Source organism: Betta splendens, chromosome 9 (assembly GCF_900634795.4).
Source record: "Betta splendens chromosome 9, fBetSpl5.4, whole genome shotgun sequence".
NCBI classification, from domain to species: Eukaryota; Metazoa; Chordata; class Actinopteri; order Anabantiformes; family Osphronemidae; genus Betta; species Betta splendens.
The window spans coordinates 27,451,569-27,465,815 of NC_040889.2; the positions used below are offsets into that span (position 1 = coordinate 27,451,569).

The 14,247-nt window shown below is 48.0% G+C and overlaps 1 protein-coding gene across 3 annotated transcripts in view; it reads right to left on the reverse strand.

Moving 5' to 3' along the window:
* znrf3 (zinc and ring finger 3) overlaps positions 1–14,247 on the reverse strand; it is a 47,486-nt gene that overhangs the window by 10,841 nt on the left and 22,398 nt on the right. For all 3 annotated transcript variants that reach the window (XM_029161966.3, XM_029161965.3, XM_055511776.1), the window contains exon 2: positions 9,423–9,545. In XM_029161966.3, the coding sequence (XP_029017799.1) occupies positions 9,423–9,545 (123 nt within the window). The remainder of the gene's footprint in view (positions 1–9,422; positions 9,546–14,247) is intronic.

A 14,247-nucleotide genomic window follows, 5' to 3' on the forward strand; every position in this document is an offset into this window, starting at 1 on the left:
GTGAAAAACTACAACTTAGGACGAACGCAACTCAGAACTGATTATTAGGGTGTTTAAGTGGCAGAGCTCCTGTGTGACTCCTCTCCGCTCCTCACAAACTTTCCAATAACTCAACAACAGAGGTTTCACTGTAGGATGACGTTTAGGTCCTGTTTGTGGTTGAGGATCAGATGGAGAAGCGCAGATATCGTGAGCGAGATAAAGCAGCGACTCCAGACACTGGAGAAAATCCAAACATCCTTCGCATTTTTCAATTTCCACGTTTCAGACCGATGGAGCCAGAGACAACGTCTAATAATTCATGCAGACACAAAGTGTCCGGTCGTACCTCTGCTTTGAAGACTGGGCTTCAGACTTCCCTTTTCGATAAAGCTTAAAGATGGAAGAGCCTCGGGATGTGAGCATCCCTGTACCGTTCCACAGTTATTTGACTTTGAGCTGCATGTTTAAAGTTTTCTTTTCTCTCGCCTCTAAAGTGGATTTGGATCTCGTGAATCAGCAGCTCTTGCAGTTCAGTGTGTTGTGTTGTGTGATTTGCATTTTCAGCTCAGACTGGGCAGTTGTTGTTTTACTACCGTGTTTTCAGTGGATTTGGACTGATCGGGCGCGGCCCTCAGCTGCCATGTCTGACAACATTTGCATTTATCCCTGTAGAGCAGCTGAATGCGTGTTGTGAAGATTCATGGGGTGAAACAAGACAATCGGAAGCTTGAAATTCAGCAGAAGTGAGTTTAAAATCCTGGCTCTGCTAATTATCACAGGTAAAAAGTGATAATAAGTTAAATGACACTTTTGTTAGATGTTCTAAACCTAAAGAGTGAGGATTTACAGCTATTTCTAAACTAAACAAACTTTGCATTTGCCCTAATGTACGAGAATTAAGGTACAATCTTCCCTGGATGAACAAAAAGCCACAGCAGAAAGTCCTGGGAACCCAGTCTAGACGCGGAGGGAAATGAAAGCTATGTTTAGCGTCGCTAAGCGCGGCTGCCAGCTGTGGAGACGTGAGCGAGAGGCCTCCTCGCTCGTCCGGAAAGAGACCTTGTCCTCGCGTGGACTGAGGGTTCTCACGTTAACGCAGCAGCGCCTGCGTTTCCAAACAAAGGCAGCGCTGCGTTCAGGAATGAACCAGAGCCCTGCACCTGCCAACATCTGGCTCCCCGCCGTCCTCCTCCATCATCCCTCCTTTCTCCTGCCCTTCATGCTTTCCTTTCCCCCTCTCTCTCTGCGCACTGCTATAATTAAGGCAATTAAGTCTTCAGAGGACTCTCCACTGCTATTATGCTGTAATTTCATGTTGCCTCCTGGCTCTACGGTTTATTAAAAGATAAAGGCATACTTTCCTCCCGTGGATTTTCTTATATGTGGTCGCCCCTTTTTATCTCCCTCCGAGCAGTCGTGTGAGCCAAGGTATTATTTACATTCAGCTAAAATAAAATCTAAGTTTTCAACGTGGCTGTGCGTCATCGGATTGAAAGCCTGCGCAGCCCAGAGGAAAAAGGGTCCTCCGCTCCTTCACACACCGTTCCTCTGCACGTCGAGTCACGGTTTTATCCTGGATTCATGGCGCGAGGCGCCATCTTCCCGATCGTCCACTGCTTTATGTGAACACTTAACTGACGGCTCGTCTGTCGCAACACGTTATTCCGGCTGCGTGGTCATATTGGCTGTGCCGTGTGCGATCGACTGGTTCGGCGCTCGTCGTGCTGGACCAGTTATCTGCCGCGTCAAGATAAGTGCAAAGCGAGAACTTTCCCGTTCCCACAGGCAAATAAACATTATCCTGAAAGCATTTACAAGGGCACAGCACGAACTCCAGTAACCTCTCAGAGCTAAATCCTGCCAACAGCCTCTCTTATTCGCAAGGTTTTGACTCACGCTCGTGGAATTTCACTCATAAATTAAAAGGAGGTAAAAAACAAAACGCATGCTTTGGTGACTGTGTCTTTCTTGGCGTCGTGAACCAGGCATTGCTCAACTTCTCCTTCCACCTTCCCAGACATATAAAGTTGTGTGTAATATTAATTCGATGATGCTGATCTCTGACTGGGGCATTTCTCAGGTCTCCGGTGACGTCGTAAAGAGAATGTTTACGAATCCCATAAAAATCCACTTGTGTGTGACACGGGTGGGTGATGGGGGGGGGGGCTCCTTGAGCTCCTCTCCACTGGCTCGCCTTCTTATAAACGCACAGTTGGCCCCACATAAACACACAGGAGGAAGAATCACTTGAAGAAGTCATTGAGTCGGTGAGCAGCAAGAAGCCGGGTCAGGGAGTGAACACAGGCCTATTCATCACGGGCTTCTTGCTCAGGGGGAAGAGAGCGTAACCAGCTGATGATGATCCTCCATGTGTCCCACTGTGCTGCCTTCCACCAGAGCTTCCCATCACTGGTTTAAACCCTCTGATGTCCATTGAGTAGGAACTGTTTGATGAAGTGAACGTCTCCAAGTCCATTCTACTCTAAAATGAGAGCCTCTCGTTCCAATTAGATCCTCCTCCTCCATTTCCTGTGTCCGATTGTTCTTCTTCACCTCGCCTTTCCCACCCTCTTCCACCTGCGTGCACAGTGTCAGGTGGCCGCTCACCCACCCACCGTTGCATAACCAGCATTTCCTGTCTGGCTCCACGGTTCGATGTCTCGTGGCGTCAGGCGTGCACACGAGTGCATTCACTCAGGTCGCCGCTAATCAAGACGTGCTTCAGCCTCCTCTGCTGCCGCTGCCCACCAGCCCGCGCTGCCTGGAGCCAGATGAATGGACAACCGCTAATTAAATTTCCTCCATTTCTCCTCCCGTTTCCTCTCAAGTTGTTTTCTTACCCGTTTTGGGCTTTCAGCCTTTGTCAAACAGGAAAATAAACAATGTTTCCGCAGGACAAGAATATCCCTCGTTAAGAGGCTCCACTCCAAACCCCCGTCGGTCCAAAAAGCATGTGTTTCAAGTCTTAATTTGTATCAAAAGGATTAGAGAAGGGATTTCTGAATCGCACACGTCTTCATGCTTTTAGATGAACGAGGATGGATGGATAACGAATCAGCTCTAAAGCAGAAGAAACCCGAATGTGCAAGAAACCTTCTTACAAATTCTGCATTACCCTATTTCACACATGATAAAGTTGTCTATTAAGTGCTGTACAGACACAGATTAAATGGGCGACACAGCAGGAGGTGACGCGGTTTGAACGGCTGCATAACGTGATTTACACTGAATAGGAGACTGAACACCTGTGCAGTAATCGGCCCCATGACCCACATGTCCAACATGTGTGCACCTGCCGCTCACAGCCAATAAGAAGAGTCCATTCTGAGGTGCGCTGCCACGGAAACGGCAGCGCCGCGGCCTCGCCGAGGGTTAACGCACGCACGCGAACACGCACGCGAATACGCACGTGAACACGCACGCACGTAAACACGCACGTGAACACGCACGTGAACACGCACGTGAACACGCACGTGAACACGCACGCACGTGAACACGCACGCACGTAAACACGCACGCACGTAAACACGCACGCACGTAAACACGCACGCACGTAAACACGCACATGAACACGCACGCTAATCCGAACACGGCGTCTCGCTAAACAGCCACTTCCCTCCTTCCTTTATTTGGGCTGCAGCAACACGGGTTTTCTCTAAGCCCTCGCTGCTTTGAAGCTGCATTAGCCGCCGTGTCTATGCTTGCATGAAAGACAAGCTGCTGTTGTTGCCCTGCTGCTGGTGGAGGGCTTCTGCTGCTGCTGCTTTCTCTCCCTGCACAAACAAGGCAGAGCAGGTCAGGACTCGGCCCTACAGACCCCGCTGTTTGCTGAACCGCTCCCCTCCCTCTGTGCAGCCGTAGTCAGAAGGTTCCTTAACGATTGTCCGTGTTTCCTGAAAGGTCTGGATTTCCTTTGATTAGCATTATGCCATAGTTGCCATTATGTCACTGGTTTAACATTTCCAGATTCACTCCATCAAAATGATGCGTCAGAACCTACAAAGCACAACCAGACTTAGCTGAACTACAACATGGACATTTGCTTCACAACTGAATCCAGGATGTCCAGTCAGGACAGATGTGTCTTTAAAGCTTTTAAATGTCACAGACTCATTTACGTCACAGAGCAATCCACCGTGAATGAACGCCTGCATGTGCATGACTGACCACAGCTGCACCTTGAACATTATTGCTGGAGAAATAGTATTGAGACGGCAGTTTGAATTTAACACAGCATCGTCCACGCAGAAGCCTCCTAGTCTTATTTTCTATTGATCCTCAGTTAACAATGTTACCGCGTCTTTAAGGTTGTGGCAGGTGCGTTCCCATCCTTCACCCCCCCCTCACCGTTTCTCTTTCACGTCTTCCATTACCTCACAGTGACGGACGGACGGACGGACGGACGCGCGCGCGCGCACACGCGCACGCGCACACACGCGCACACACGCACACACGCACACACACAGACACACACACGTTTGTCATCAACGTGGGGACTTCCCATTGACATAATGCTTCCTTAGCCCCTTACCCTAACCATCACAAATAAAGGCAGACGTCTAATCTCTCTAAAAAGAGCTCTTATTCGAACCAAAACTCAATTTTAACCTCCGCCCTAAAATAACACCTTGACCATCAAAAAAGCTTTCAAACTTTGTGGGGACCAACCAAATGTCCCCACGTTGTCACAATGTCCTCACCTTGATAGCAAAAACATGGTTCATGGTCCCCACGTTGCAGGAATATCAAGTACACACACACACGCACGCACGCACATTCCTCTGCAAAGCAACAGGCTTAGGTGCAGATGAGCAGAGAAAAGACGGGGCTTTGGTTGACGTGGGTGGATGTCTGCTCCTATCTTTTCTAAGATTTACTTTTTCCACAGCACTTCATTTGATCCGGCGCTGCCCTGCCTCCTCTAGGTGCTGTCTGACAGACAGGAGAGCTTTAGCTGTGGCTGGTGTCTGACTTTCAAGTAACAAATGTGAGGAACAAAACTGTGTAAGGGAGGAAAAACTGTCGACTGCACTCTCTCCTCTTTTCTCTCATTTCCTCTCTTCTCTTGCCGCCCCCCCCCTCACCTTCCTTCTATCTCCATCTTACTCTCTCATCTTAAGTCCCTGGGGCTCCTTTCTTTTCTCTTTAAATAGGGGCCTAAGCTGTGAAGTCTAATAATGGTCATTTGGCCTCCCATTGAAAGCCGGGTAATTCGGCCCAGGGACGGCTCACTTTGAGCCACATGACACAAGGAGCTTCCCAGTGACCATGGAAACGGGCGCAGTGGGACCCCGGGTGCCTCCGAGCGCCGTGAAACGTGGTGAAGCCGTGATTTAAGAGAGGCACTTTTTGGGGGTGGCGGGTGGGGGGAGGTGGGTGTCTCGGGATCGAAGGAGGAAGACGTGAGAGGGTTCCAACGCAGCCTGGGAAGAAGGCAAAAAGAGAGAGACCCCCGTGTTGTCACAGTGGAAACCTCCACCGACACCCCACCAGGAGGAGCAGCCATGATGATATGAGCAAGTTGAGGCCTACACAAACATGAAAGGGAAGCCCAAGAAGCAGGCCCCTTTTTCAGCCCCCACTCCCCCCCTTAAGGCGCTGTTTGAAAGTGTTGGTGTTTGGGGCAGGTGGAAAGGAAGCTGAAGCTTAAGCCGTTTACTCCCCCAACAAGTGAGAGAGAGAGGTTCACTGCAACATCAGCCTCCACTTTACATCATGCTACAGCTGCCTCCTGATTCAAACCACCACAAATTGATTTGCTGCACCCGTCTGAAAGGAAGCAGGCCCATCGTTCGTAGCACAGGCAGGGAGGACAACTGGCTCATCAATAGCCTGCATCTTCAGGCCTCGGCTCTGAAATGATTTCTTTAAAAAAGAAAAAAAATCATCTGTATGGAACAAAAGCTGCAGTTGTAAATCAATCACTATTGTGGCTTCACTGCAATTTAACAAAACACTCTGGAGACTGACGAGTAGAAAACTACAGCAATTTTCCGTCTCTCTGCCATCACGGCTCTCTGCCTCACTGAGGTCCCTGCAGAACGACGAGGAAAAGGCAAGAACAAGGAAAAAGAGCGAGAAAGGAGCGCTGGTGAGTCATTCAGCCGTCTGCATGAAAACACGAGCTGATCTGTCAGCCTCCCGTTCTTCTTCCAGACTGATAACAGCGGATGAGCTAATGCGCGCACCAACAAATACACCCACTGATCAGACGGCGTTTTTGGCCCAGTGCGGCGCATTAGGAGCCACCTGCAAAGGAGGCCAAACTGCAGCCAGTTCACTCCGAGACTGGATCCAGCTACAACAAGCCCTGCGGTATGACACCTCTCTGCCGTTGCTGCGGCCTCTGGATGACCTCTAGCACACACCTGAGTGTGCAAGCAGTGAACCTGGCTCCAGCCCTGAGCCAGTCGCCCGCAATATCACACTCGTGTGTCTGGTACCATTACTTTCTTTTTAATGCTGGTTTCTAGCTTTTTCACAGACACACACAGACGTAGTGTGCCGACTATATCCGGGTAATTCCTTTAGCACGCACACACACACACACACACACACACTGGGCTTTTTGCAGCTCTGGCTACAATGCCAGACACGGTTAAGATCCAAAAGCCACTTAGCGCTGAGATGCAGCAGCTGTTTGCCCTGGTCTGCTGTCCCATAGTTCCAACTCGAAGGCCATGGTTGAAAGACAGACACACACTCACAATGTTTCATGGCAGCTGTGGTTTTAGGGTTGTGTTTGTATGTGTGTGTCAAAGACAGAACATCCCACACGGGAAATTTAAGCAGCTAAACTTTATTTTTGGGAGAATATGTCAATAAAGATCTTAAAAACTGTCCTTGCTGCGCTGGGTATTTTGAGTGCTTTGTAGTGGTCGGTCGCTGGCTGGTCGTGCTCCACTGCCATGAACTGTTGTCTTTGGCCGGGTTTAAGGTGGAACTGATCACGGTGTGGGGACGCACTGGTCAAGGGCAGCGCCAGGCCACACACAACAAGCACATACCGGGGAGTTTTACATGGCATGCCAGCCAGGAGGCTTGCTTTACACAGGCTGCAGGACTGCGTGGGAGGATGGGTCCCGTTTTTCTACTGCACAGAGCGAGACACGAATCTCAGCCACCCACTTACTAAACCAGACACATTTGCCTTCGTCATCTCCTCGAGAAGCCGAGCCCCCCAACCTCTGTTCCTAAATCCCACTCTGCTCGATATGCGCCACCGCTACGCTCTTCCCATGGGTGCCCAAGTTGGGAGCTGATGTCATGAGAGCCGGGGCAGGATGAAAAGGAGGCCGCCGCCGCGCTAAGGCCCCGCGTGGCCATCGACACTGTGGTTCTTGAAAGAAGAGATATCTGGCTGGCACAGCGACAAAGGCCCCGACCGGCTCGGGCCCCGCCGATGAAAACCAGTGGCATGATTTCATGTTTCAGAAGAGTTGCCAAAACTTGAATCGCATGTGTGCGAAAGACAGTGAAGGGAAGAAGGGAGGAAGTGACAACCGGGAATACGTTTCCAAGTGCAATAAATAGTTGAACTTGAGAACAGATATGTCTGTGAAGAGGTGTGAGCGTGATTTACAACATTTACAAACGCCTCAAAGAAAGCAGAGACTTCAGCTGTAATGAGCTGGAGCTAAAGCAGCTACTTGTAGATGCGACCAGCTCGCACGGGGGGCACCTTGTAGTGTCACTTGTGCATTACACAACAGCTCCGGCAAACAACCCACTTCAAAGAATGTCTTGGAAAAAAAAGGAGGAACTGATCTGCTCTTAGTTCTTCCTGCTGTTGGAGGAGTGGCTACTGCCGTGGCACACAGCGGTCAGGGGTTTTACAGTGCTGCAGCGCTCACAGGAACCAGACAGGAAGTTCAGGAAAAAACTGTGTACATATATATGACACGCCAGCACTCTGGTGAGGCTTGCATGGACTTCAGAGGTCAGCATGACCGCCCCGTTTCCCGCCTCTTCTTCCACTGCTAATATTTGCCAATGTCAGAACACCTCTGCTGCAGCAGCGGGAGTAGCCTGAAAGCCTTGAGTCACGCATAGTAATTCAGCATAAAATACAATAACACTAAAGGAAACAAACACTCCTAAATGATGTAAAGAAGCCACAGTTATCAAAGACTGTAGAAGAACAAGGAGCCAGCAGTAGGAAGAGGGGGAATGCCCACTGCCATTACCCACAGACCAGCTCCTGGCCACAGCAGAGCCTTAGGTTTACATGCTCTAGAGTAAACAGTTTTTCCCCTACAACCTCATTTTGTGGCATCCAATAACTGAATGGAATTTAAATAGACCAGACAGGAACTTGAGACTGTTGGTGGCGAAGTGGCAGCAAAGAAGAGTGGGCTCCTGGGTTCAGTCAGGGGCCAGTTGGGTAGGGCAGGAGGGGTGGGGGCGGCCGAGCGTGAGGCCACGCAAGGAAGCGCGGGCATGACGAGGCTGGGCACGACCGGGGAGCGTAAGCAGACCGCTTCACGGCCTGGGCCTGGCAAAAGCACCCAGCTGTGTTCAGGCCCCGGGCGACCCACTGTCAGGATGCAACAATGGGCTTTCCCTCTTCTAATTATAGTCCTGGCTGAATAGTCGCAGAGGAAACAAAGTAATGTAGATGTTCGGCAGCCTGGCCGAAGGCCAAAGGGTCACAGGACATGTACATGTATAAAAATGGCCGTCTCATTAGCGCTCGTCTTTGAGTGGCTGCGCTGAGCGGAAGCTGTGTGTTTCTGGTACCAGGGGTGTCCTCGTGGCTCATTTGGCGAAGGCACATGCGTTGTTGCTACAACTTTCTGGAACTGAATCAAGCCCAGTAACCTGGTACAAGATGTGAACAACAACGAAAATCTATACCTTCATTGTCAAACCCTGGCACCCAAATGCTCCAAAGCCCTTCAAAAGGTCACTTCTAACAAATCTGGTACAAATATAAGATATAGTTTCCTTCACTGTGCTCTAGAAATAACTCCTAAAAACCTATGTCCATCATAAGGCACACAGGATAAATGAGACTACAGGCAGTCCGCCTCCATCCTCCAGGGAATGTTGGTACATTCCATTAAGAACACCACTTAATTAAACCATGATAAAATACCACCTGGGGATTCCAGAGAGATCGGTGCACGGAGGAAAGGGAGGGGGATTCAGGTCACCCTCATTCTAAACAAAATACTATCCTTCTGTGAATTGTTTGGAGATAAGAAATAAACTCTAGTTTTTGTTAGTCTGTCACCGTCTTTGTAAAAGAATCAAAATTCCAACTTCTTTATGGTTGAAAAAAAAATGCAGGTTAATAGACTCCTGTTTCATCTGAATGCAGTGATTTGGTGTAAATCAGACGTGTAAATAAAACTGTGCAAATTTAAACTATACATATACAATATAAAATACATCTGCATAGTCTACACAGAATAAAAAAACAAAAAACAATTCTCTACCTTTCCCAGCACCGTGAGACAACTGGGGTCCAGCTCAGGTTGTTCCAGCTTCACCACCCCGACCCAGCCGTACTCATAAAGGTCCTCTTCATCATTATTATTACATAGTCCCAAAGGATGCATCTGCAAAAGGACAGAAGTGATAAGTGATTAATTACAACCCCAATAAAACCTGATGCAAACATGGCATTTAGAATCAGAAGTCAAGATGTTCAGTGATTCAAGGCGACTCGAAAAGCTGCCCCACGCGACGCAACAAGTTCGAGGGTTCTGGCATCACAGGCTCGTAATTTGCTCCCGGCGTTGGGTGAGCGACCAGCTTAGAATTTAACTAATCTCTCCCGTGTACCCCCTCCCTCGCTCCCTTTGAAAGAGTACCACAGTTTAAAGTATAATCCACTTGTCGCCTATTTACTTTAATGAAATGTAAAAGCTTAAAAGCTTTAGGCATCTCAGAAATATTTGCTGTGCACGGCCAAAAAAATCCACACCTGACGTAGACGTGTACTGTAGTTCCACCCAGGCTCTCAGAACCGCAGCACACATGCAAACCTGGGATTTAGAAGCTTAACTCGGGACAAAGAAATTTTCCACTTATGGCCAAGTCCATCAACATATTCCTTCTCATGAGAATGTGAAAAGATGCCGCCACCTGCTCTTGTTTGTGCATGCAGGAACAGCAACTGTGTCTTTTTACCTAAAACCATGTTGCACAGCTGATCAGCGTCTATTAGCCTGTCTTGAGTTCTCCTCTCATTACACTCAAAGCCACTAAATTGGCCCAGTTCTCTGCGCCAAAAAAGCTGTGCAGAGCCAGCGGCTAGACGATGTCTTTACAGGAGATTAAAGCCAACGGATGGCAGACATCACAAACACTGACTCACTCACTGGGCCCAAAAAAAAGAAAGAAGTGGCTGTTTGCTTACTTGTAAGCCAGTGAAACCATTTATCTTAAAGCATTTATCTCCGTGGATGCCTGTCACCTTACTGGAGTTGTCCTGAACTGCATTAATGCAGTTAGGAGCAACTAAAGGTTGTCAGGTTTTTGCAAACTGATAATACACATCAAGTAACAAGTATCAAAATCTGTCCGGATGGATCTAGTCTACCCTGGCAACAGAGCAAAGACAAGCTGCTGTATTAGCATTAGAACTGGGCCAAACTGACCCGCAGGCCACTTATCCTATTAACCCAATGACCACAACACCCCAATCAGCCACCGCTGTGGCGCCAAGACTGGCCACTCCAGCCTCTGGGCCGCTGTTGATGACCTAAGATACCCTTGTCCCTGTGTCGACCCCTCGACCTTCGAACCCCACTTCATCACGTTGGAAGCAGGTTAGTTGTGCAGAGGACAAAGTGAGGAGATTCAGAAAGTGCCTGGTCACTTCAATGCCTGAAGGCTGAAGACTCGAGCCCCTGACCTGAGGGTTTTTTTGGGGAGGGCTTCAGCTTAAAGTAAGAGGGTCGAATGCAAATCATGTGAACTATGGAAGCGTCACGTGGAAGGAATGTGCCATTCTGCACCTCTCCTTTCAGCCTTGGGGATGAAAGCCAAAGAGACTGGCACTGGTTTTAATAGTAGGGGCAGATGCGGAACTGGAGAATCCTTAACCTTCAAGGGATTCAAAGCGCAAGAACTTTTGAGACCACACGCACACTTTCCCTCAGGTTCTGAAACGCACCTTTAGACGAAAGAACACTTGTCTGTGCATATTTCACCTCCGGCCTCCCACACAACCAAGTGTGAGGTGATCAAAGGCGAGACATTAAGCTACAATTTCAAATCACAACTGTTTGGAACTGAATAGACCATCCACAATATGATGGAATATGGAACAACTGTTTTCACTTGACGCAGTCCTCCGTTTGCCTGCATCAGACATTTCACTGTGTAGTTTCCTCACGCTGTTATTTCCTTAAACGCAGATGAGTAGAAGGGTGCTATGCTCTGAATGGAGGCTTCAGTTTGCATTACCCTCGTGACAGGAGCACGGAGACAGCGTGTACATCCTGACAGCTTAACCCCTTTGTACAAAAGATGACAACTCTCCAGTGCACCCCACAAATCAAGTCAACTATGGTGATGGTTGGAGTTGGAATATTATGTTAGAAGAGAGCCTGTGTAGGAGAGGATGTAAACAGAGGTTGAATCAGCTGCTGTTTCTTAGTCACTCTAAAGGTAGAGTGCTTTTATGGCTGTGTGATTATGACCTCTCTCTCCTTGTCCAACAGCTTGGATGGCAGCAGGGAGCCCCGCCTGCGTTCTGGTCCTGAACACTGGGCCATTGTGCGGGGGCTCCTGCTCTCCAAATGGAGCAGCACTGTTGTTGTGGGCCATGTTGTTATTTTAGAGGCTGGCCATTGCACCATTAACTCCACCACAGGGATTTTTCTTTTTTGTCAGATATTGACACGTAGGCGTTGATGGATGTGCGGATGGAGAGCAAAAGGAAAAGGATAAGAGACGGTGAGCTGGTGAAGTGGGTCACAGCCACTGGCTTTGCACACAAAAGAATAACGAGCGCATATGCAAACGTGCCCACACACACACACACACACACACACACACACACAGACACAGACACAGACACAGACACACACACAGACACAGACACAGACACACAGACACACACACAGACACACACACAGACACACACACACACACACACACACACACACACACACACACACACACACACACACACACACACACGCTTGTGTTCCCATTGCTAGCTTTCCCTGCTAGGCCCCACATCACACAAACCTAACCTACTGGAAAGGCCTAGCTGCTCCGCTGAGCCCCTCTTTGCACCACTCGGCTGGACTGGTCCGTTTTGGGTGAAGGGCATCTGGCACCCCTGAAGTACCACTAGGGGGCGGCTCTTGTTCTGCCCTGCTTGCCTTGGCCCCTGGGGGAAGCAGCCTTTCACATGAATATCCACTTACTCAGGCCACACTATCAATGAAATCCTGGCGGGGATTTGAACTCTACTTGTCACTCAAGATGAACACACATCTTGAAACCCCCAATAAGTTCTAAAACCTAAACAAGCAGGAATAGTGGGATGTTGTCCACCTTAAAAAGAAGAAAACAGAAAACTTTTCAAATAGAAAAGATTTTTTTTTTTAAAAGAGAGACCAAAGGTTTCCCACAATTCATGTGAAAACTAACCAATCTGTGTGGATGAAGAACATCCATCCATTATGCTAATTGCATTTCCTGGTCTGGTCCAGCGCAGGGCCAGTCCTGATACAGAGACTGTTTACACTCGCAATCACACCTATGGGCAGAGTCACAGATTAACCTAGTTGCCTTCTTTTAGCCTAGCGGTGACAGAGCTTACCAACACCACCAGGTCACCTGCCACCATATGGTACTTTAAGCAATTAAGCAGCAACCTTTTTTACTTTTCTACATATATTTTTCCTATAAGAGATATTTGAATGCCTTGATACAACTTTAAATGTGAGATTGCATTTGTGATAAAGCACTAAAAATAAAAACCTTTAAAAATAACTTTTATTATGGTTTTACAGTTATCTGGGACTTGGACTGACAAACAACAGACCTGATAATAGTCTTTAATGGGATCAAAACAGGGCCCCACTTTAAAAGGCCACACCATCACCTCCTCTGACCCCCCTCCACTTCTCAAAGCCAATCAAAATGCAAGTCACACCATACAACACCATTCTTCTGTCTGTCTGTCTGTGACACAATTCGTTGAGCCTTTGATGCCCCCCCCCCAACTTCTTCAGCCTGTTTCTGGCTTTGACCACACCCCCCTTTTCCTCTCCCTGTAAATTACTGGTGCCCCTGCATTCACCAATGCTAATAGCAACTCACCATTGCAGTCTGTGGCCACTGAATGAACCTCGCTGTTTGGAAGATGCGCCAATCAGTGTCTGGCTGGACCCATTTGGTTCTATAGCTGATTGATAACCAAAACAAATCAAGACTATGAGGCTCATAGGACCATATGCCTCAGCTCTTTGCAACCAGGGCTGATGTCCAACAACAACACGGCCCAGTACCCCTGGATAATGACTGGAGGCTGGTATGTAACCCGAAACGTTTTTTTAATTGCTTAATTTTTCTTATCAATCTTCAGAATGCCTTATAAAATTTCAATAGAACTACTCCAGTTATTTGGATTTGCACATGAAACATCTCAAGGGTTTAGAGAAAAACTTTATTTGTTAGGAAAAAGGATTTACAAAGATTATCCTCCTGCTGCTGCTGCTGCTTTTAGCACCATTGGCCAAGTAAGTCTGAATTTGAAGATGTTCATAAGGTACCAAGATCTAAAATTCTCAAAGTAGCTGGTGAATTATATGTCTATTTAAAGCACTTCCTGAAACTTGGCACTTAATGTGCCGTGCATTACAACAAGGCATCCGCGCTACAACACACCAGGAGCTCAAAACATCAAAAGGCAAGTAGGCGGATTGGAGAGTAGAATGATCCCTGAGCTAAACCGATCTGTACAGGATACGGATTTAGACATGCATATACGGCATGTCCTTGAAACGTCAATACTAAAAGGGAATCTTTTTAGACATCTTGTGCACCAGTATTCTACCCTGAACTGAGCTCCAACACATCTTGCAGCAGTATTTGGGTCACACCGAGGACGAGTTTCTGCTGTAACAATCAAAGCTGCCTTGTTGTCTGAGGTGAGTGCCAGCCAAAGACAACTTTTACAAGGTATTCTTTGTGAAGCTGGCTGAATGATTAACCAGACAGATCTGCAGTTCATTCATTTCTTTTATGAATGTCATGAAGAGGAGCTGGCACGACTTTTACATGCATGCGAAGTCT